The sequence below is a fragment of the Bubalus kerabau genome, chromosome 1, assembly GCF_029407905.1.
Source record: "Bubalus kerabau isolate K-KA32 ecotype Philippines breed swamp buffalo chromosome 1, PCC_UOA_SB_1v2, whole genome shotgun sequence".
In the NCBI taxonomy this organism is placed as follows: domain Eukaryota; kingdom Metazoa; phylum Chordata; class Mammalia; order Artiodactyla; family Bovidae; genus Bubalus; species Bubalus kerabau.
Window position 1 is genome coordinate 188,176,490 of NC_073624.1, and position 19,909 is coordinate 188,196,398.

Here is a 19,909-nt window from a genome sequence, read left to right on the forward strand (position 1 = left end):
AGGAACAGAGAGGAGGCCTATGTGGTGTAGCACAGCGGGGAGGGTAGAAAAAAGGAAGAGGGAAGAACAGGGAGAAGACGAGGGAGGTCGTGTGAAGTCTTATGGGCCACCAAGAAAAGTTTGGATTTTTACTGGGAGGGATGTGGGAGGCCCCGAGGGGTGTAGACAGAGGAGGGGCGGAGCCTGATTCAAGTGCTAACGGGTGCCCTTTAGGGGTTGCTTCGGTATCCTGAAAGATGATGCTGTGAAAGTGCTGCACTCAATATGCCAGCAAATTTGGAAAACTCAGCAGTGGCCACAGGACTGGAAAAGGTCAGTTTTCATTCCAATCCCAAAGAAAGGCAATGCCAAAGAATGTTCAAACTACTGCACAATTGCACTCATCTCACATGCTAGCAAAGGAATGCTGAAAATTCTTCAAGCTAGGCTTCAACAGTACGTGAACGGAGAACTTCCAGATGGTCAAGCTGGATTTAGAAAAGGCAGAGGAACCAGAGATCAAATTGCCAACATCTGTTGGGTCATAGAAAAAGCAAGAGAATTCCAGAAAAACATCTGCTTTATTGACTACGCTAAAGCCTTTGACTGTGTGGATCACAACAAACTGGAAAATTCTTCAGGAGATGGGAATACCAGACCACCTTACCTGCCTCCCTGAGAAATCTGTATGCAGATCAAGAAACAACAGTTAGAACTGGACATGGAACAATGGACTCATTCAAAATTGGGAAAGGAGTACGTCAAGGCTGTATATTGTCACCCTGTTTATTTAACTTCTATACAGAGTACATCATGAGAAACGCTGGACTGGAAGAAACATAGGCTGGAATCAAGATTGCCGGGAGAAATATCAATAACCTCAGATATGCAGATGACACCACCCTTATGGCAGAAAGTGAAGAGGAACTCAAAAGCCCCTTGATGAAAGTGAAAGTGGAGAGTGAAAAAGTTGGCTTAAGGCTCAACATTCAGAAAACGAAGATCATGGCATCTGGTCCCATCACTGCATGGGAAATAGATGGGGAAACAGTGGAAACAGTGTCAGACTTTATTTTTCTGGGCTCCAAAATCACTGCAGATGGTGACTGCAGCCATGAGATTAAAAGACGCTTACTCCTTGGAAGGAAAGTTATGACCAACCTAGATAGCATATTCAAAAGCAGAGACATTACTTTGCCAACAAAGGTTCGTCTAATCAAGGCTATGGTTTTTCCAGTGGTCATGTATGGATGTGAGAGTTGGACTGTGAAGAAGGCTGAGCGCCAAAGAATTGATGCTTTTGAACTGTGGTGTTGGAGAAGACTCTTGAGAGTCCCTTGGACTGCAAGGAGATCCAACCAGTCCATTCTGAAGGAGATCAGCCCTGGGATTTCTTTGGAAGGAATGATGCTAAAGCTGAAACTCCAGTACTTTGGCCACCTCATGCGAAGAGTTGACTCGTTGGAAAAGACTCTGATACTGGGAGGGATTGGGGGCAGGAGGAGAAGGGGAGGACAAAGGATGAGATGGCTGGATGGCATCACTGACTCGATGGATGTGAGTCTGAGTGAATTCCGGGAGTTGGTGATGGACAGGGAGGCCTGGCGTGCTGCGATTCATGGGGTCGCAAAGAGTCGGACACTACTGAGCAACTGATCTTATCTGATCTGATCTGATCGGTGGAGGACAGACTGTAGGGATTAAGTGTGGGAGTTGGGGTCCAGCTGGAGGAAACTGGGGTCCAGGCAGATGTTGGGAGCTGACCAGAGAACAGACTAGCGAGGGGTGAAAAAGTCAGGATGAATTTGGCAGACCCCACAGTACTTGCTGGCATTGGATGTGAGCATGAGAGAATGAGGTGGGGGGTGGTGTTGGAGGGAGTTGGGAGTGACTCCCAGGTGTGGCCTGAGCCATTAGTGAAGACAGGGAACTGTCAGTCAATAAATCAGTTAGGTCTATGTTCCAGTGAAAATCCTAACAGGTTTTATGTTGTTTGTTTTGGAACTTGCCAGCTGATCCTGAAATTTATGCTGAACTGCTGGGGGTGGGGCAGGAAGAGAGTAGCCCAGACACCCTGGCCAGGTGGGAAAAATGTTTCAGAAGGAAATTCAAATCTATGATGAAGGTATACAAGCTAAGGCCATATGGTACCTGAAAAGGTGGATGGGAGGATGAAGCAGGTAGCCTGGAGGGGATTTCCATACCTGCCTCAGTTTCTTCATCTGTACAATGGGACTGTGTCAAGACTTGGAGTGATGGAGGTTGGGCAGAAAGGTGGTGTCAAGAACCCGCAAGCCCTCCTGGGGGGGATCTCTGTCTCTTTAACCGTCCCTCCCATCCCCACGGGCATAAATGCACATTCTCAGGGCTGCAGGCAGGCAGACACGTAGGTGCATAGGTAGCCTGCACACCATGGGTTGCACATGCCAGCCACGTGACTCCTCCTGCCTGGTCCTGGGGGAGGTCCTGCTCCTGGTGGCCAGGTGCCGGGGCAGGTGGTGGGGCCGCTTCCGGGCAGACAGGCGCCGAGTGGCTGCTGGCAGAGATGCCTCAAGTTTCATGGAGAGAAGCAGATGGTCTTGGGGGTGGTGAGGGAGATGCTGAGGCCTCCGATAACCCCAGGTCAGGGGGGTAAACTGAGGCCAGGGGCAGTGGGTTGACCCTGAAGTGAACCAGACTCCTGCAAAACAGCATGTGGGGTTCAGTTCTGCACCATCATCAAACTAATGTGTCAGTTAAGTGGGTTTCAGGGACTTTGCTGGTGGCCACATGGTTAAGAATCCACTTTCCAATGCAGGGACACCAGTTCGATCTCTAATCAGGGAGGTAAGATCCCACACACTGTGCAGCCAAAAAAAGAAAAAGAAAACTGAGTGGATTTGGATCTTGGCTCCACCACTTCCATTTGGTCGTGACTTCGCCTCTCTGTGCCTCAGTTTCCCCGTCTGTGTAAGGGGCATATTAACAGCACCCACCTATGGGATGTGTTGTTTGGATCAAATGAGTTCACTGAAGCCCTTAGAACGGTTCCTGGCCCATAGAAAGTGCTTGGTGTTTGCTATTTTTACTATTTATTGAGCTTGTATTGCCAGGTCTTATGCTGGGTGGTGGGGACACAGTGGTGGCCAAGACAGATTCAGCCCCACCATCCAGGTGGGGCTCAGAGTCCAGTGGGAAAGATGAACAGTTAGCCAGGCATTTAGAAGATGAGGTGAGCACGGCACTCACTGGGGATGCACAGGCAGGCAGGAGGCTGGAGGAAGTCAATCGGGCTGATCTGGGAAGTCTTCCTGGAGGAGGTGTTAAGGTGATAAACCTGTTCATCAGGTTACTGGGAGCAGGAGGCAGGTATTCCAGGCAGAGAGAACAGCACATGCAGATGCCCAGAGGTGGAGAAGGAAGGGAGGAGATGTCATTTCAAGGGCACTGGGGAGCCATAGAAAGCTTTAGAGCAGAAGTTCTCAGCTGGGGGTGGGTTCCCCACCCCCCTGCCCAGGGGAGACTGGATGATGTCTGGGGATGTTTTTGGTTGTCACCATTGAGGGATGCTCCTGGCATTGAGTGGGTTAGGGCCAGGGATGCTTCTGGCACAGTACCCAGGACGGCCCCCACCAGAGAATGATCTGGTCCCAAATGTCAGCAGTGCTGAAGAGGAGAGACCCTGGTTTAGAGCAGGAGAGAAACAAATGAGATTTGGGTTCTAGAAAGATTCCTTTGCTACCTTAAGGAAGATACTGAAGGGTTGGGACTGGAGGCCAGGGGACCAGGTAGGGGAGCTAGGCCTTGGGGTGATCAGGGTGGAGGAAGGGACTGGGAGGCCAACACCCTGGTCTTTGTCTCAAGGACAATGGAGCCATTCGTAAGTCAGGGATCTGGTAAGAGAAGCAGGTTTGAGGCAAGAAAAGCTCAGTTTGGGTTGCAGGGGTCCCAGGGTGGTTCTGAGTGGCTGGGGCAGCTGTGGACGGAGGAATGACAGGAACATCCTTCTAGCCCCAAGTGGCTGCATGACAAAGTTACGAAAACCAGGAGAAAAAATGAGCCATGAGGTCCCATCCTGACCTCAGCCTGCCTGTCTGTGAATTGGGTGTTAAATAACTGCTGGCCTCTGGGACTCCCCCAGATATCCAGCAGTTAAGACTCTGTGCTTCCAATGCAGGGGACAAGGGTTTGATCCCTGGTCAGGGAACTAAGATCCCACATGCTGTGCAATGCAACCAAAAAAATTTAAAAAAAGGAAAAAAGGAACTGCCGGCTTCACCTGGTTGAAGGGTGAGGGAATGGGTGGTTATTAATCTTGTCATGACTGTTCAAACGCTCAGCTCCTAGGAGCAAAATCCTGGAGCCAGAGAGGGCCCTGTGATCAGTCCTCACTGGCGGGTCATGGCCACCGAATCAGCCCCTCAGTTGCCCCATCTGCAAAAATGGGTTGAATGTTATACCAACCCTGCTAGAGCCCTTGGGGTTACCATGAAGCAATTCCTGGAAACCACTCAGCTTGGCCTCTGATACTTTTAATAAACCAATGGCAACAACAATCATAATAAGAATTAGCATTTTCTGAGCACCTGCAGCATTCCTAGGGTCTGTGCTAACACCCCCCACAGGCCTGTGAGGCCAATGCTGTTACCATGCCCATTTCACAGATGAGGAAACAGGCCCAGAGAGGTGGAGTGCCGTGTCCAAGTCACACAGCGTGTACAGAGCAGAGCTGGGATTTGAACCCTTATGACCTTGGAGCTTCGCCACTCATCACAGTGCTGCATGGCCCATGAGTGGAAGCTGTTGTCTTAAAGTTTCTGAAGTTAAATACAATTCCGATAAAACATGGATAAAAGGCCCAGAGCACTGCCTTACACCTCTTGCGATGGCTACTATCAAAAAGCAGAAAGTAGTGTTGGCAAGAGAAATTGGAACACATGGGTGATGCTGGTGGGAATATAATATGGTGCAGACATGGTGGAGAAGAGCTTGGCGATTCCTCCAGAAGTTAAACATAGAGTCATCATTCGATCCAGCAATTCCACTCCTACATAGACACCCAAAAGAAATGAAAGCAGGGTTTCAAAGAAATGTTTGCACAGCCATGTTCATAGATGTTCACAACAGCCCAAAGGTGGAAGCAGCCCCATTGTCCATCGACAGGTAAATGCGTAAATAAAATGTGGTCCATCCACACCATGGAATTTCACTCAGCCTTAAAAAGGAAGGACAGTCTGACGCTTGATACAACGAGGATGCCCCCTGAGGATGTGATGCTCAATGAGGGAAGCCAGACACAGAAGGACAAATACTGTCTGGTTCCACTCACAGGAGGTCCCTAGAGTCAGATCCACAGAGACAGGAAGTAGATGGTGGGCCCAGGGGCTAGGGGAGGGGGCGGTGAGCCTGTGTCATGGGGACAGAGTTTCAGTTTGGGAAGATGAGAAAATTCTGGAGGTGGGTCATAGGATGGTTGCACGACAACGTGAATGTATTTAATGCCACTTATCGTTAAGATGGCAAATTTTATGTTATATATATTTTGGTGGTATTTGACTCTTTGTGAACCCACGGACTATAGCCCGCCAAGCTCCTCTGTCCATGGACTTTCCCAGGCAAGAATACTGGAGTGGGTTGCCATCTCCTTCTCCAGGGGATCTTCCCGACCCTGGGATCGAACTGTTCCTCTCCTGCATTGGCAGGCAGGTTCTTTACCACTGAGCCACTAGGGAAGCCCCTCTGTACATTGGACCACAATATTAAAATGTTTAAAAAAAGAAGGCACAGCAGACAGAACACCGCAGAGGGCCTTGAACGGCAGTATTGGTGGCCTGACTCCCGGGGTCACTGGGAGACTCAGGCAGTTGTGGAGCAGGGGAGGAGCCCGGGCAGGAAACTGAAGGAAGCAAAGCCAGGTCCACACGCACATGGGATCCTGGAGTCGGCTGAGTCACAAATCCTGGAAGCTCAGGGTCGGAGAGGAAACACTGCCGGCCCACGCAAGGCCTTCCTGTTTTTTGGCCCTGAATCCTCGGAGGCAGACGCTCCAGGGCCAAAGTTCCCGGCTCATGTTCACCTCCGCGTATTCGGAATCCCCACGCCCCCAGGGCCTGGGCAGGGCTGGGAGATGTACCTGCTGCTCAGGCAGGGAAACTGAGGCTCAGAGCTAGCCTGGGACTTCACAGGAGGACACGGCTTCGGATGTCTTCCTGGGGCCTCCGGACGGCGCCCCTTCTGAAAGGGGCCTGGAGGACTGGGTTCCAGAGGGTGAGTTCTGTTTACACCATCAACCAGAGCATCACTCGGGTAGGGGAGGGGTCTCCACACACCTAGAGCAGGAAGCAGCCTCTCCCACAACCCCTCCTAAAGGTGGTGAGGCTCCTGTCACAGAAGTATGTCAGCAGAGGACCGAAAGGCTGGACTCGGAAGGAAGTCGGGCTCACCGCGGCCTCTGAGGTCCCCAGCCAACTGGAATATTCTGTAATTCCAAAGTTCTGCAGTTCCCAGATTGTGGTTTATAAAATTCCTAGGGCGTTTGAATTTCTTTTTCTTTTTTTTTTTTTGAGCTTTTTAAGATTTTTGTGTTTTAAGAATACTTTAAACGTGTGTTTTGAGATTGAATTTTTAAATACATATATGTTTTGAAATGTGTGTTATTATTCATTTTTAACTTAAAATCATTTAATTTTTAAATTAGTCTCATTAATTTTTTGTTAGGAACCGTTTCCTGAACTTTCGCTTTAAAATATAGTCAGAAAGTTATTCTGGTAATTAGTAAGTGCTGATATTATTATTGCTAATGCCATGATTGTTGTTATTTTTAAATTATTACCCCAATGGGAAAGTTTTCCGGGACTTGAAGGTTCCGGACTCCGTGACACTCGCGCTCCCTCTGCTGGCAGCAATCGGGACTGCAGGCCACACGGCTCACCGCCCCGCCCCTCGCTCGCAGGTGTTACCTCCTGTCGCCCTGACCTCGCCATGCGGACTCCGCGAGGGCCCCCTTCCGGTCCGGCCCTACTGCTTCTGCTGCTGCTCCTGGGAGGTGCTCACGGCCTCTTCCCCGAGGAGCCGCCGCCGCTCAGCGTGGCCCCGAGGGACTGTGAGTGGGGAGTCTTGCGATGGGGGAGGGAGTCCCCCTCCCCCGGGGTCTCACCAGGCCAGACTCACCCTGGCCCTGGATCACACCCTTCCTCTGCCCTCCCCCAGACCTGAATCACTATCCCGTGTTCGTGGGCAGTGGGCCAGGACGCCTGACCCCCTCAGAAGACGCTGATGACCTCAACATCCAGCGAGTTATACGGGTCAATAGAACGCTGTTCATCGGGGGCAGGTAGGAGAAACTGCCGGGCAGAGTATGCGGTGGGTGAGGTGTGGGGAGCAGGTGGTAGCATTTTAGGGAGGTTTGTGGTATAGGGCCTGTAGTTCGGCTGGAATGTGAATATGTGCCCCTGGGGTGGGAATTTCAAGTGCTGAACTCTGGGTGTGGTTGAAGCCCAGAGCCTGCTTATAGTGTGTTACCAAGTGGGCACAGCTGTCTGGTCAGAATTCACTGGGTGCTAGAGAGGGTGCTGAAGTGGCATCAAGGGCTTCTCTGAGAAGGTGACATTCGAGTTGAGACCTGAAGGATGAGGAGCCAGCTGTGAGGAAATCTGAGGGAGAGAGAGATGTCAGAGCAGAGGATGTAGCCTATGCAAAGGTCCTGGGGCAGGACTGTGTCTCGTACGGTGAAGGGACAGTGAAGAGGCGCAAATGTCTGGAGCAGGGGGAGAGAGAGAGGAGGGGAGGGCAGGGAGAGGACAGGGCAGGTCATTCAGGGCCTTGTGGGCTGCAGGGAGGACTCAGGTTTTTACCTCAAGGGAGGTGGGGCCCAAGAGGGCTGTGCAGAGGAGGGGCGGGGCCTGACTCAGGTGCTCACAGGTGCCCTCTAGTGGCTGCTGTGAGGGGAGCCGACTGTGGGGGAGAATGTGGACCCTCGGGTGCTCACACCTGCTCTCCAGTGGCTGCTGCGGGGAAGACAGGCTGTGTCGGTGAGGGCGGGAGCCCCTACACCTGGGCAGTCCAGTAACGGGGGCTGAACGAGAGTGGTGGCCGTAGAGGGTGTGAGAAGTGGATGAACGCTCCATACGTATTGAAGGCAGAGGTGAAGGTATGGGGAGGGAAGGCGAAGCGGGGAGATGTGGGTCCCTCCCACACTGTTGTCTCAGCCGAGACAACACCTGACCCGAGAGGGTGGTCAGGATGGGGACAGGTTTGGGGGATGGTCGGGCTCAGCGAGGCCGTGTCGAGTGTGAGAAACCTGTGAGCCCTCCCTTGTGGAGACCTTGAGGGTTAGCCGGGCCCCAAATCTGGAACTCAGGGGAGGCCCTGGCTGGAAACAGGACTGTGTGTGTCATCTGCACAGAGACACGGTTCCACCCTGAGAGTGGACAAGGCTGCCCAGAGGAGTATGGCTAGGGGAAGGAAGAGGCCAGAGGACCTAGGCGTGGGCCCACCAGGGGAAGAGGAGGGCCCAGAGAGGTGGGAAGGCAGGTGGGTGCCAGGTCCAGGCACCCAATGAGGGTGGTGTTCCCAGGAGGAGAGTGGACTGGTGGCGAGAGACACTGTGGAAAGGGAGAAGAGAGCAGGGAAGTGACCGCTGGACTTAACAATGGCCAGTGACCTTGATCAGGGCAGTCCCTGCTGCATGTGGAGGAGAAGTGAGAGCCTGGGGAGACCGAGGGGTGCTGGGTGGGGGGGACATCGGATGTAAAGTCATTGGACAGTGCATCGTGTTAGCTGTAGATCCCTAGGCTATGGGTTGTGTGAGGTGGCATGGTAAGGCATGTGGGCTGTGCTAGAACCCGTGGTTCATTTTAGGGCACAACGAGGTGTGTAAGGGCATGCTCAGGCGCCTGAAGGCACGCTCAGTGTTGGAGCTGAGCGTGGCAAAGGTGTTGGCACGCCCCTGTGTGGTATGTGTTGGACACCACGTCTGCTGCCGGGAGGATAGAATGTGTAGGGGGAGGCCCCCGATCTCACTAACTACACCCCTTCTCTAGGGACAACCTGTACCGGGTGGAGCTGGAGCCCCCCACATCAACGGAAATGCGGTACCAGCGGGTGAGGAAGGGGCGCAGGCGAGAGGGGAGGGGGCAGCTGTTGGCGCTCCCACTAGGGAGCCCGGACACTGCGCTGGGGAGCACAATGGATTCAGGTCTGCCTAGCAGGGTTCCTGGGTCCATCAGGGACCCCGCTCCCCTCACCAGTCCCCTGTGTTCCCAGAAGCTGACCTGGCGCTCCAACCCCAGCGACATCAACGTGTGTCGGATGAAGGGCAAGCAGGAGGTAAGTGAGCCCTGGCCATGCCCGCATCAGCCCTGATAATGCCCCAATCCGTCCTGGCCATCCCACAGGGCAAATCCTTCTCTGCTTTCATTCCAAGCCAGGTCCCTGTTGCCATGGGTACTCCCAGAGCCTAGCCATGCCCTCAAGGTGGTCCTCAGTCTTGGCCACTCCCCTAGTGGCCTTGCCGTAGCTCCCGCCTTCAAGTGCCCTATTTTCTTGTCTGTTCCCCTTAGCCATGGCCACGCCCCCAGTCTTCTCCTAGTTCAGCCCCCTGCTTTGGTCACGCCCACAACCTGACCCCTCCCTATCGGGCCCCGCCTCTACCCTGGCCCCGCCCTTCACCACGCCCCCATCGCGTCCTACAGCCCTGGCCCCGCCCACACCCGTGATCACGCCCACCCCGGCTTTTCTCTTCCCGCCCCATTCCAGGGCGAGTGTCGAAATTTTGTAAAGGTGCTTCTACTTCGGGACGAATCCACTCTCTTCGTGTGTGGTTCCAATGCCTTCAACCCCGTGTGTGCCAACTACAGCGTGAGTCACCGCCCTTCGAAGCCCTGCCCGCCCAGGTTTAACATCGGCGCCCCTTTGCTCATGGGCCCTCTGCTGGTCGTGCCGTTTCCCCAGGCCACATCACCTCCAAAGGAAGCCTTACTGCATGAACTGTCCTCCCCCCCATCACCCGGAATTCCATAAGAGGCTTCCAAAGGTGGCCTCTACAGGCTGAGGCTACTTAGGCTACAGGCCAGTTATCGGATTGACTAGGATCGACTCCTAGACCCAATTTCTGATCAGTAAATTGAGCCCTGGATTTCCCTGGTGGCTCAGCGGTTAAAAATCCACCTGCTAATGCAGGAGGCGCAGGTTCCATCACTGGAAGATCCCCTGGAGAAGGAAATGGCAACCCACTCCAGTATTCTTGCCTGGGAAATCCCATGGACACAGGAGCTTGGTGAGGTCACAAGAGTCGAACACGACTAAGCCACTAAACAACAACAAAACTGAGCCCCAGAGAGGTTAAGTGACTGACAAAGTCACACAGCATCCAAGGTGGCATCAGGATTCCCCTCGGAGGGGGTCGCTGGGGGAGCCAGGGGCTGCTAGGTACAGCCAGGAGCTGTCACTCAGACCCTATTCCCCCCCGCCACCCCTGCAGATGGACACATTGCAGCCCCTCGGGGACAACATCAGCGGCATGGCCCGCTGCCCATACGACCCCAAACACGCCAACGTTGCCCTCTTCTCTGGTGAGTGCCCCCAACCCTGACCATTTGAAGGGGCCTCAGCCCTGAGCAAGGCGTGGAATTTTCCATTCTTGGAGTTTGGTCATTTAGAAGGTGGCTGGGAAAATCCCATGGATGGAAGAGCCCTGTAGGCTGCAGTCCATGGGGTCGCTAAGAGTCGGACATGACTGAGCGACTTCACTTTCACTTTTCACTTTCATGCATTGGAGAAGGAAATGGCAACCCACTCCAGTGTTCTTGCCTAGAGAATCCCAGGGACGGGGGAGCCTGGTGGGCTGCCGCCTATGGGCTGGCACAGAGTTGGACACGACTGAAGCGACTTAGCAGCAGCAGCAGCAGGGAGACCATCTCTCCAGCCATGAAACAGACAGACTCTCAAGGCAGGAAGGACTCAGCTGAGGTCGGGGATCAGCTGGGGAGTTGAGTATCAGCTGAAGTCTGGGTCCCAGCAGGGTTGGGGCTCAGCCTAGGACTTAGGCCTCGCTTAAGCTCAGGGCTGTCTCTTTTTTTCTTAGATATTTTATTTATTTATTTGGCTGCATCCGTCTTAGTTGCGGCCTGCGAACTCTTAGTTGTTGCATGTGGGATCTAGTTCCCTGAACAAGGATTGAACCTGGGCCCCCTGCTTTGAGAGCATGGAGTCTTAGCCACTGGACCACCAGGGAAGTCCCAGGGCTCAGTCTTGAAGATCAGGTTTTGACCCCCCCCAACCTCTGAGGTCTACAATCTAATCTCTTACCTGCCCCCCCCGATTCACACCCACCCAGAAGGGATGCTCTTCACAGCCACCGTTACCGACTTCCTCGCCATCGATGCCGTCATCTACCGCAGTCTCGGGGACCGGCCCACTCTGCGCACGGTGAAACACGACTCCAAGTGGTTCAAAGGTGGGGTGATAGGGACAGACCTGGCAGAGCTCACATTTGTCAAATTCCCCCACCAAAATAAAGTCCCAGAGGAGATAGGCAGGGAACTCCCATCTCCTTTTTGGAACCTACTGGCCTCTTTGACGATCTAGTTAGAGGAGAGGTTTAACTTGGGTATAAAGAAGAACTTGCTGGAAATGAGTGGCTTAGCAGCCTGAAATGGAACAGTACGAGGGGTTCAGCAGGAGCTCAGCTCAACACAGGAGGATGACAAAATAGTAGACGTTGCTGTTTGTGGAAAGTAGACACGATGATTTTAGGATTTTGACACCCACTCTCCCCCACACACACACAAAAAATCCCAAACTTTGAGTGTCTTTTATTTTGCCTGGGTAATCAGCTGATGTTCCCCCACCCACTTTACTGTAAAAGCAGTCACCCAGTCTACTGTGTTCCCAGCTCCAAAAACTGCCTTTCTCCCATCACGAACTGGGTTTTGACCTCTCTCTCCTACAGAGCCATACTTTGTCCACGCGGTGGAGTGGGGCAGCCACATCTATTTCTTCTTCCGGGAGATCGCAATGGAGTTTAACTACCTGGAAAAGGTAAGGTCCTATTTCCCCTCCTAGAGAGGCCCATGCAGTGGGGCATGTAGTCGAGAGGCTCCAGTCATCGGAAGTGGAGAGCAGAGGTGGGTCCATGGAACTCCACCCAGGGTGAGAGGGGCCCTCCAGCCCTCAGGGCCCTCCACACTAGCCAGGACAAGGCCCCTGAGACTTGAAGACATTTCTGGAGTAGCCCTGGGTGAGGGTCCCAGGTCTGAAGTCTGATACACCCGTGGTTCCAGTCCCAGTCCTGTTGTTTGTCTGTCCATCCACCCGTATACCAACCATTTATCCATTCTTCAACCACAGCCCATATGTCTGGCCACTCAGCCACCCTCTCATTTACCCATCTTCAGCCCACCCACACTTCCATCAAACCATTTATCCATCTATCCACCCGCGCACCCCTGCCTCAACCATTCTCCACCATCCATCCATCCACTCATCTATCTTCTGTGCACCTGTAAATCCATCCATCCACCTCCCATTCATTGGCTTCTTCATCCATCCATCCATCTACCTGTCCATTCATTCATATACCAACCATCCGTTGATCTGGCCTCCTACTGATCAACTCATCCATCTACCATCCATCTCTCCATTTACCTGCCCACCCCTCTATATATCCAGTTATCTAGCCTCCAACTTCTCCTCATAACCTGCTCATCCATTCCATTCAACCTTCTATCCACCCATGGATATACCATGATAATGATCTATCATTATCTCCTTCATCTGCCTATCTATCCGTCCACATACTCATTCATCTGTCCACCCATCCATCCATCCATTTATCCATACATACATATCTACATAAACCCATCCATCCATCCATCCACACACCCCTTCATCCACCAATTATCTCCTTCTTCATTATCTTCATTGTCCATCACTGTCCCCTTCAAATTCACCCCTCTATCCATCCACCCATTAACCCATCCATCCATTCACCTGCATTGCACCACCTATCCATCCATCCCATCTCTCAATCCATGTAGACAGTTAAGTGCACAGACTGCCACTTACTACTAGTGTGGCCTTGGGCTTCAGTCACTTCCCTTTCTCTGTGCCTCAGTTTCCCCTCTGTACCACGGGGATCATAGGCCCTCCTCTATAGAGCTTTGGGAGGAACGTGAGACACGATGAGGATAAAGTGCCTGGCACCTAGTGGGGGATCCATCAGTGGAGGCAATGATGATTACAGTTGTCTTGGTGGCTGTGATCATCACCATCCCCACATTTCTGTCGGGGAATCTGGTGCCCAGGGGGCTAGGGTGACTGGCCAGGGACTCACAGCCAGCCAGAACTAGCTTCCTCCATCCCAGCCTGGGTGGTGGGCATTGCAACCTGCAGGTGGGCCTGGCAGAACAGGGGGCTCAGGCCCCTGTCTTCCTGCTGATGTGCTAGGTGGTGGTGTCACGTGTGGCCCGGGTCTGCAAGAATGACATGGGCGGCTCTCCTCGCGTACTGGAGAAGCAGTGGACATCATTCCTGAAGGCGCGGCTCAACTGCTCTGTGCCAGGGGACTCTCACTTCTACTTCAACGTGCTGCAGGCTGTCACGGGCGTGGTCAGCCTGGGGGGCCGGCCCGTGGTCCTTGCTGTTTTCTCCACGCCCAGCAACAGGTCAGTGGGTGCAGGTGGAGAGTTTTCACGATCACTCACCACATATTCCCAGGGGTCCTGTGCTGGGTAAAACAGGGCTCCCAGGAGGCCTCTGTCCCAGGCCAGGGGGGGACCAAGCCAGACACTGACCCTCCGAGGCCCTCTGGCCAAAACTTGGCAGATGCAGGCATGTCTTTATTTTCTGCCTTTGGAGGAAGGGTCAGAGAGGGTGTCCTAGAAGAGGCATCAATGGGTATGAGATGGAGAGAAAGGGAAGAGCATTCCAAGTTAAAGGAAAAGCATGTGCAAAGGCCCTGAGGCTCGAATGAGCTTGAAATGTTTAAACCATAGGGAGGCGGCCTGTGTGGCTAGAGTGGTGGGAGTGAGAAGGAAAGTGGGGGATATGAAACAGGGAGGTGGCAGGCTGTGGGAAGGAGCCTGAATTTTATCCTGAGGGCACTAGGGGACTATGGAGGGTAAGGAGCAGAAGAGGAACAAGTCAGATTTGCATTTCTGGAAAACTCTCTCGGGAATGGGTTGAAAGGGAGCAAGAGTGGCATCTGGGAAACTGGACATCCAGGCAAGTGACAGGGACAGCTGGACATGGGTGGCCATGGAGAAACTGAGCTGTGATCCAGTCTGAGAATCTGCTGCTCAGATGGTGGAATGACTGGATTGGATGGGTGGGCAGCAACTCTGGCCCGGGAAAGTGAAGGTCTGACTGCTCCAGAGGACAAACACTCCTCCACACACTTGCCCAGGGCAGTTCCCCACCCCGCCAGGCTCACCACTTCCTTTCATCTGCCTCCACCTACAGCATCCCCGGCTCGGCTGTCTGCGCCTTTGACATGACACAGGTGGCTGCCGTGTTTGAGGGCCGCTTCCGTGAGCAGAAGTCCCCTGAGTCCATCTGGACACCCGTGCCAGAGGATCAGGTGCCACGGCCCCGGTGAGAGGCCCCTCCATCCTGCAGTGGGTACCCGGGTAGGATCCTGACCCTGAACTGAGGGCTGGGACTCCCAGGCACTTGCTTAGCTGTTGCTGAGGTCAGCTTACCAGGGCTTCCCTGGTAGCTCACCTGGTAAAGAATCTGCCTGCAATACAGGAGACCCTGGTTCAATTCCTGGGTCAGGAAGATCCATTGGAGATAGGATAGGCTACCCCCTCCGGTATTCTTGGGCTTCCCTGGTGGCTCAGACGGTAAAGAATCCACCTGCAATGCAGGAGACCTGGGTTTGATCCCTGGTTGGGAAGATCCCCTGGAGGAGGGCATGGCAACCCACTCCAGTATTCCTTCCTGGAGAATCCCCATGGACAGAGGAGCTTGGTGGGCTAAAGTCTGTGGGGGTCGCAAAGAGGTGGACAAGAGTAAGCAACTAAGCACAGCACAGCACAGAGGTCAGCTGTAGCCATTATGCAGGTGGAGAAAACTGAGGCCCTTGGAGCAGGGACACCCTAGTGAATCAGAGCCCCTGAGTGGGGACCTCCAGGTCTGCCCTGACCAACCCCTCGCCCCCACCCAGGCCCGGGTGCTGTGCAGCTCCTGGCATGCAGTACAATGCCTCTAGCGCCTTCCCAGACGAGATCCTCAACTTCGTCAAGACGCACCCTCTGATGGATGAGGCCGTGCCCTCCCTGGGCCACGCACCCTGGATCGTTCGGACTCTGATGCGGTCAGTTCCTACACTTGGCTGGGGTCCTGGTGGCCAGGCCTGGGTGGGGACAAGAGCCCAGGCCAGGGTGGTGGGCGAGAAGGGAGCACAGGGGCAACTTCCGACATGACACGAGGGGAAGGCAGAGATGGAGGGAGACACAGAGATGGAGGCAGATGGGGAGATGAAGACAGGAGAGCCCAGGGAGGAGCTGGCTTTGGGGATCTGTTTCTCTCTGTGATGTGCACCCTTGGAGCCACGCCCGTGCCCACCTTGCCCAGCATGGGTGGTGTCTTTGAGTGCACGCAGGGGACACGGGGCTGGGCGGCAGCCTGACTTCTGCTCCACCCTGGCCCCAGGCACCAGCTGACACGAGTGGCTGTGGACGTGGGCGCCGGCCCCTGGGGCAACCAGACCGTTGTCTTCCTGGGGTCTGAGGCAGGCACCGTCCTCAAGTTCCTTGTCTGGCCCAACGCCAGTGCCTCGGGTACCACGGGACCCAGTGTCTTCCTGGAGGAATTTGAGACCTACCGGCCTGACAGGTGAGGCCTGGCAGAGGCCAAGAGGCAGGGCCAGCGGGCAGGGAGACAGGGCGTTCCCCTTGAGTCTTACCAGTCTGCTCACCCCCAGGTGTGGATGGTCTGGAGATGGCGAGACAGGGCAGCGGCTGCTGAGCCTGGAGCTGGATGCGGCCTCAGGCGGCCTGCTGGCAGCCTTCCCCCGCTGTGTGGTCCGAGTGCCCGTGGCGCGCTGCCAGCAATACTCAGGATGCATGAAGTGAGTGCCCCCTGCCCCTGGCCAGCTGTGGGCAAGGGAAGTGAAGGGAGGTGAGCATGGAAAGAGGGGGAGAGTCAAGTTCAAGTGCAGGCTCTAACAGCATTCTGGCTCTCTGAACGATGGACAGAGGGCAGAGCATGTGCAAAGGTCCTGGGGCAGGAATGTGGGTGTGTTGGTGGAACAGTGAGAAGTCTCTGTGGCTGGAGCAGAATGAGTGAGGGGGAGGGAGAAGACGGGGAAGGTTGGGCAGGGTCTGTGAGCCTCAGGAGGACTTGGGTTCTTTCCCCCACCCCCAGAGTGAGGTGGGAGCCCCAGAGATCTGTGAGCAGAGTAGGATGGGATCTGACAGACATTTCTAAGAGAAGCAGAAGCTGGGGACCAGGGAACAGATGTTTGCAAAATACTGGCACACTCTTGGACTCAGAGTGAGCCCTCCGCATGGAGCACCCTGGCCCCGTGCCCACCATCATGGTAGTAGTGATGCCATAGCACAGATCCAAAACCTGGGCTCCAATCCCAGCTCTGTCCCTTGGACAAAAGTAAACGTTCCTGAGCCTCAGTTCTCTCATCTGTAAAATGGGGAAGGAATAGCCCCCACTGTTAAGATGTGTCTTGGGAACTCCCAGAGCTGACGGTAAGAGGTGCCTCTGCAGAAACCCTGGTTGATCTGCCGGGTCCCTTGTCTGCCCTAGGAACTGCATTGGTAGTCAGGACCCCTACTGCGGGTGGGCCCCGGATGGCTCCTGTGTCTTCCTGAGCCCTGGCACCAGGTACTGGGGAAGTGGGAGGTGTGGGGAGGGTGACTGAGTCACCTGATGATCGGGAGTCCCCCACCCCCACCAACCACAGCTCTGTGCCAGGGGTTTCCGATAACGGTGCCTCTCTGCTCCCTCCCCCCATCAGAGCCACCTTTGAGCAGGACGTGTCTGGGACCAGCACTTCAGGTTTAGGGGACTGCACAGGTAAGAGGGGAGAGGGGAGGAGGCCTGGGGACTCTCAGTCCTGGTCCTCCAGGGTTCTCACACCTGGATGGATGGGATACACTGACATCCCTCAGGGCTTGGGAAGGACAGGGGGCCCCAGTTCCAGGTAGGGTAGTGGGAAAAGGACAGACAGACGGGGACGGGAGGGAGGGCAGAGAGAGGCCAAGAGAAAGGCAGGTGGACAGACAGATTTTAGGAAGACAGATGCCAGGAGACAGACGGATGGGCAAATGGGCTTTGAAAGGGTCAGAGAGACGCCCCTGAGCAGAGAGGTGGACAGACCGGCTGGAGGTCGCGGGAGGTGTGCAGGGGACGGTCCCCGGCCAGCCCCTCTCACGCCGCCCTCCCTGCCAGGACTCCTGCGCGCCAGCCTCTCGGAGGAGCGCGCTGGGCTGGTGTCAGTGAACCTGCTGGTGACGTCATCGGTGGCGGCCTTCGTGGTGGGCGCCGTGGTGTCCGGCTTCAGCGTGGGCTGGTACGTGGGGCTCCGCGAGCGGCGCGAACTGGCCCGCCGCAAGGACAAGGAGGCCATCCTGGCACACGGGGGTGGCGAGGCCGTGCTGAGCGTCAGCCGCCTGGGTGAGCGCCGGGCGGGCGGCCCCGGAGGCCGGGCCGGGGGCGGCGGCGGCGGGCCCGGGGGTCCCCCGGAGGCTCTGCTGGCGCCCTTGATGCAGAACGGCTGGACCAAGGCCACGCTGCTGCAGGGCGGACCCCACGACCTGGACTCCGGGCTGCTGCCCACGCCCGAGCAGACGCCGCTGCCCCAGAAGCGCTTGCCCACCCCGCACCCGCACACCCTGGGCCCCCGCGCCTGGGAACACGGCCCCGCGCTGCTCACGGCCTCCGCCTCGTCCTCGCTCCTGCTGCTGGCCCCCGGCCGCGCTCCTGAGCCGCCCCCCGCGCCGGGCGAGCCGGCGGCCCCCGACACCCGCCTCTTCACCGCGCGCCCGGGCCGCGCCTCCCACGGCGACTTCCCGCTTACCCCCCACGCCAGCCCGGACCGCCGGCGGGTGGTGTCGGCGCCCACGGGCCCCTCGGACCCCAGCTCGTCCACCGACGGCTTCCCGCGGCCCTGGAGCCCGCCGCCCACAGGCAGTCTCCGGAGACCAGGCGCGCACGCCCCACCGGCCGCCGCGCTGCGCCGCACGCACACGATCAACAGCGGCGAGGCCCGGCCCCGTGGCCGCCACGCCCGGCCGGTCACGGACTTGGCCCACCTGCTCTCCTACGGGGGCCCCGACAGGACTGCGCCCCCCGTGCCCTAGGCCGCGGCCCCGCGCCTCGGCGGTGCCAGCCACGGGAACCAGGAGCGAGAGCCCGGGGCCAGCTCCCAAGTGGGTGCTCAGACCCCCAGCCCGGCCGCGCGGGGGGGGCTCCCCTCCGCCGCAGGGAAGCACAAGGAGCTCGGCCTCCCCCCCACCCCGACGCGCCCCCAGAGCCGCAGGACACTGAGGCGGTCTGTGGCGGGCAGACGGGGCGGGCGGAATGTGCTATGGATTTGAGGTTGACCTTCTGCGCGTGGATTTTGGTTTGTTTTCCAATTTGCGTTTCTTTTGCAGTTTTCTAAACCAATTGCACAACTCCGTTCTCGGGGTGGCGGCCGAGGGGCGGGGGGTGGCGCTTGGAGGTGGTGGGAATGGGGCGAGGAGCACACCTGCAGACCCAAGCTCCTCCCCCAACCCAACCACCCAAAGGCGCCCTCCTCCACCCGGCCCCTGGCGTGTGTGGGTGTGTGTGTGTGTGTGTGCATGCCGTGTCCGTGTGCAAGGGGCCAGGCAGGGGAGGGAGGCGTGCGTGTGTGCCTGCAGGCTGCTGCTGCGTGTGTGTGGCGACGGCCACGCGCAGTGTGCGTGTCTGTGTGTGAGCGCGGAGGTCCCAGCGGCCTGGGCGTTGGCTGAGCCGACGCCGGGGCTTCCAGAGGGCCGGGGGCCTCCGTGGTGCCGGTTAGGAGTTCGAGGGGAGGTGCGGCAGGGGTTTTAGGCGGGGGCTCGGGAGGCCTGTCCAGATGTCACATTGGCAGCTGTCTAAGGGCTCGGGCGGTCTGGGGGACGGCTAAGGCGGGGGGGCCCCCCTGTAAATACAGCCCCAGGGTGGTCAGAGGGTCCCATGCCACCCGTCCTCTGTGACCTCCCCCTTGACCTCCAGCTGACCATGCATGCCAGCTGAGTGGCCAGCTGAGTCCTGGACCCTCTCTGGAGTTTGCCTCCCCCACCTGCCCCCCATCAATAAAACTGTTTACAACCACCGGCCCCAAGGCTCTGGGTCTGCTGTCTCCTGGGGGCGGGGCTTTGACAGGGGCGGGGCCTGGGACCAGATGGGAGCATCCTGAGACTCATGGCTGGGTCACAGCCACAGACAGAATTCTGGGGAGGTGGGTATGGGAATCTAGAGAGTTTGCGGGGGTCCCGTCTCCATCTGTACAGGTGCCAGTTTCTGACTAGTCCTAAAGCAAATATTTATTATGCACCTACTGTGTGCTGGACACTGTGGAAACCAAGACCCCTGTCCTCGTGGAGTTCACAACCTAGTAGGGGAGACCGACCACACACACACACACACGAATTAGGACTTGATTTAAATTAGTGATAGGTGTAATGAAGGAAGGGGCTTCCCAAGTGGCTCAACGGGTAAAGAATCCACCTATAATGCAAGAGTCGTAGGTTTAGTCCCTGGGTGGGGAAGATCCCCTGGAGGAGGGCATGACGACCTACTCTAATATTCTTGCCTGGAGAATCCCATGGACAGAGGAGCCTGGCAGGTGACAGTCCATGGGGTCGCAAAGAGTCAGATATGACTGAGCCACTGACCACAGTTGCAGGTAATAAAGGAAAAATCAGATAATGTGCTGGGGGGGCAGGGCTTCTGGAGGATCTGAGATGTGATGGGCTAGAAGGAG

At 56.1% G+C, this 19,909-nt stretch overlaps 1 protein-coding gene across 2 annotated transcripts; it reads left to right on the forward strand.

Annotated features, from left to right (window-relative positions):
• The first annotated feature begins 6,002 nt into the window (after window positions 1-6,002).
• On the forward strand, window positions 6,003-19,220 carry SEMA6B (semaphorin 6B). 2 transcript variants are annotated; one of them, XM_055566640.1, is made up of 17 exons: window positions 6,003-6,225; window positions 6,911-7,060; window positions 7,168-7,291; window positions 9,000-9,060; window positions 9,223-9,285; window positions 9,715-9,816; window positions 10,439-10,529; window positions 11,294-11,413; window positions 11,909-11,997; window positions 13,405-13,622; window positions 14,419-14,550; window positions 15,125-15,274; window positions 15,613-15,795; window positions 15,884-16,030; window positions 16,723-16,800; window positions 16,934-16,992; window positions 17,368-19,220. In XM_055566640.1, the coding sequence occupies exons 2-17, from the start codon at window positions 6,940-6,942 to the stop codon at window positions 18,276-18,278; spliced, it is 2,649 nt and encodes an 882-aa protein (XP_055422615.1). In that variant the 5' UTR covers window positions 6,003-6,225; window positions 6,911-6,939; the 3' UTR covers window positions 18,279-19,220. The 2 variants fall into 2 exon arrangements, with proteins under 2 accessions (XP_055422615.1, XP_055422616.1); XM_055566641.1 differs by lacking the exon at window positions 16,723-16,800.
• Window positions 19,221-19,909: the final 689 nt, after the last annotated feature.

Excerpts from the sequence above, each read along its gene's own strand:
- SEMA6B (XM_055566640.1), top strand. The coding sequence starts at position 6,940 with ATGCGGACTCCGCGAGGGCCCCCTTCCGGTCCGGCCCTACTGCTTCTG. Across the intron at positions 16,031-16,722 it reads CAATACTCAGGATGCATGAA|GAACTGCATTGGTAGTCAGG; the intron begins GTGAGTGCCCCC and ends TGTCTGCCCTAG. Across the intron at positions 16,801-16,933 it reads TTCCTGAGCCCTGGCACCAG|AGCCACCTTTGAGCAGGACG; the intron begins GTACTGGGGAAG and ends TCCCCCCATCAG.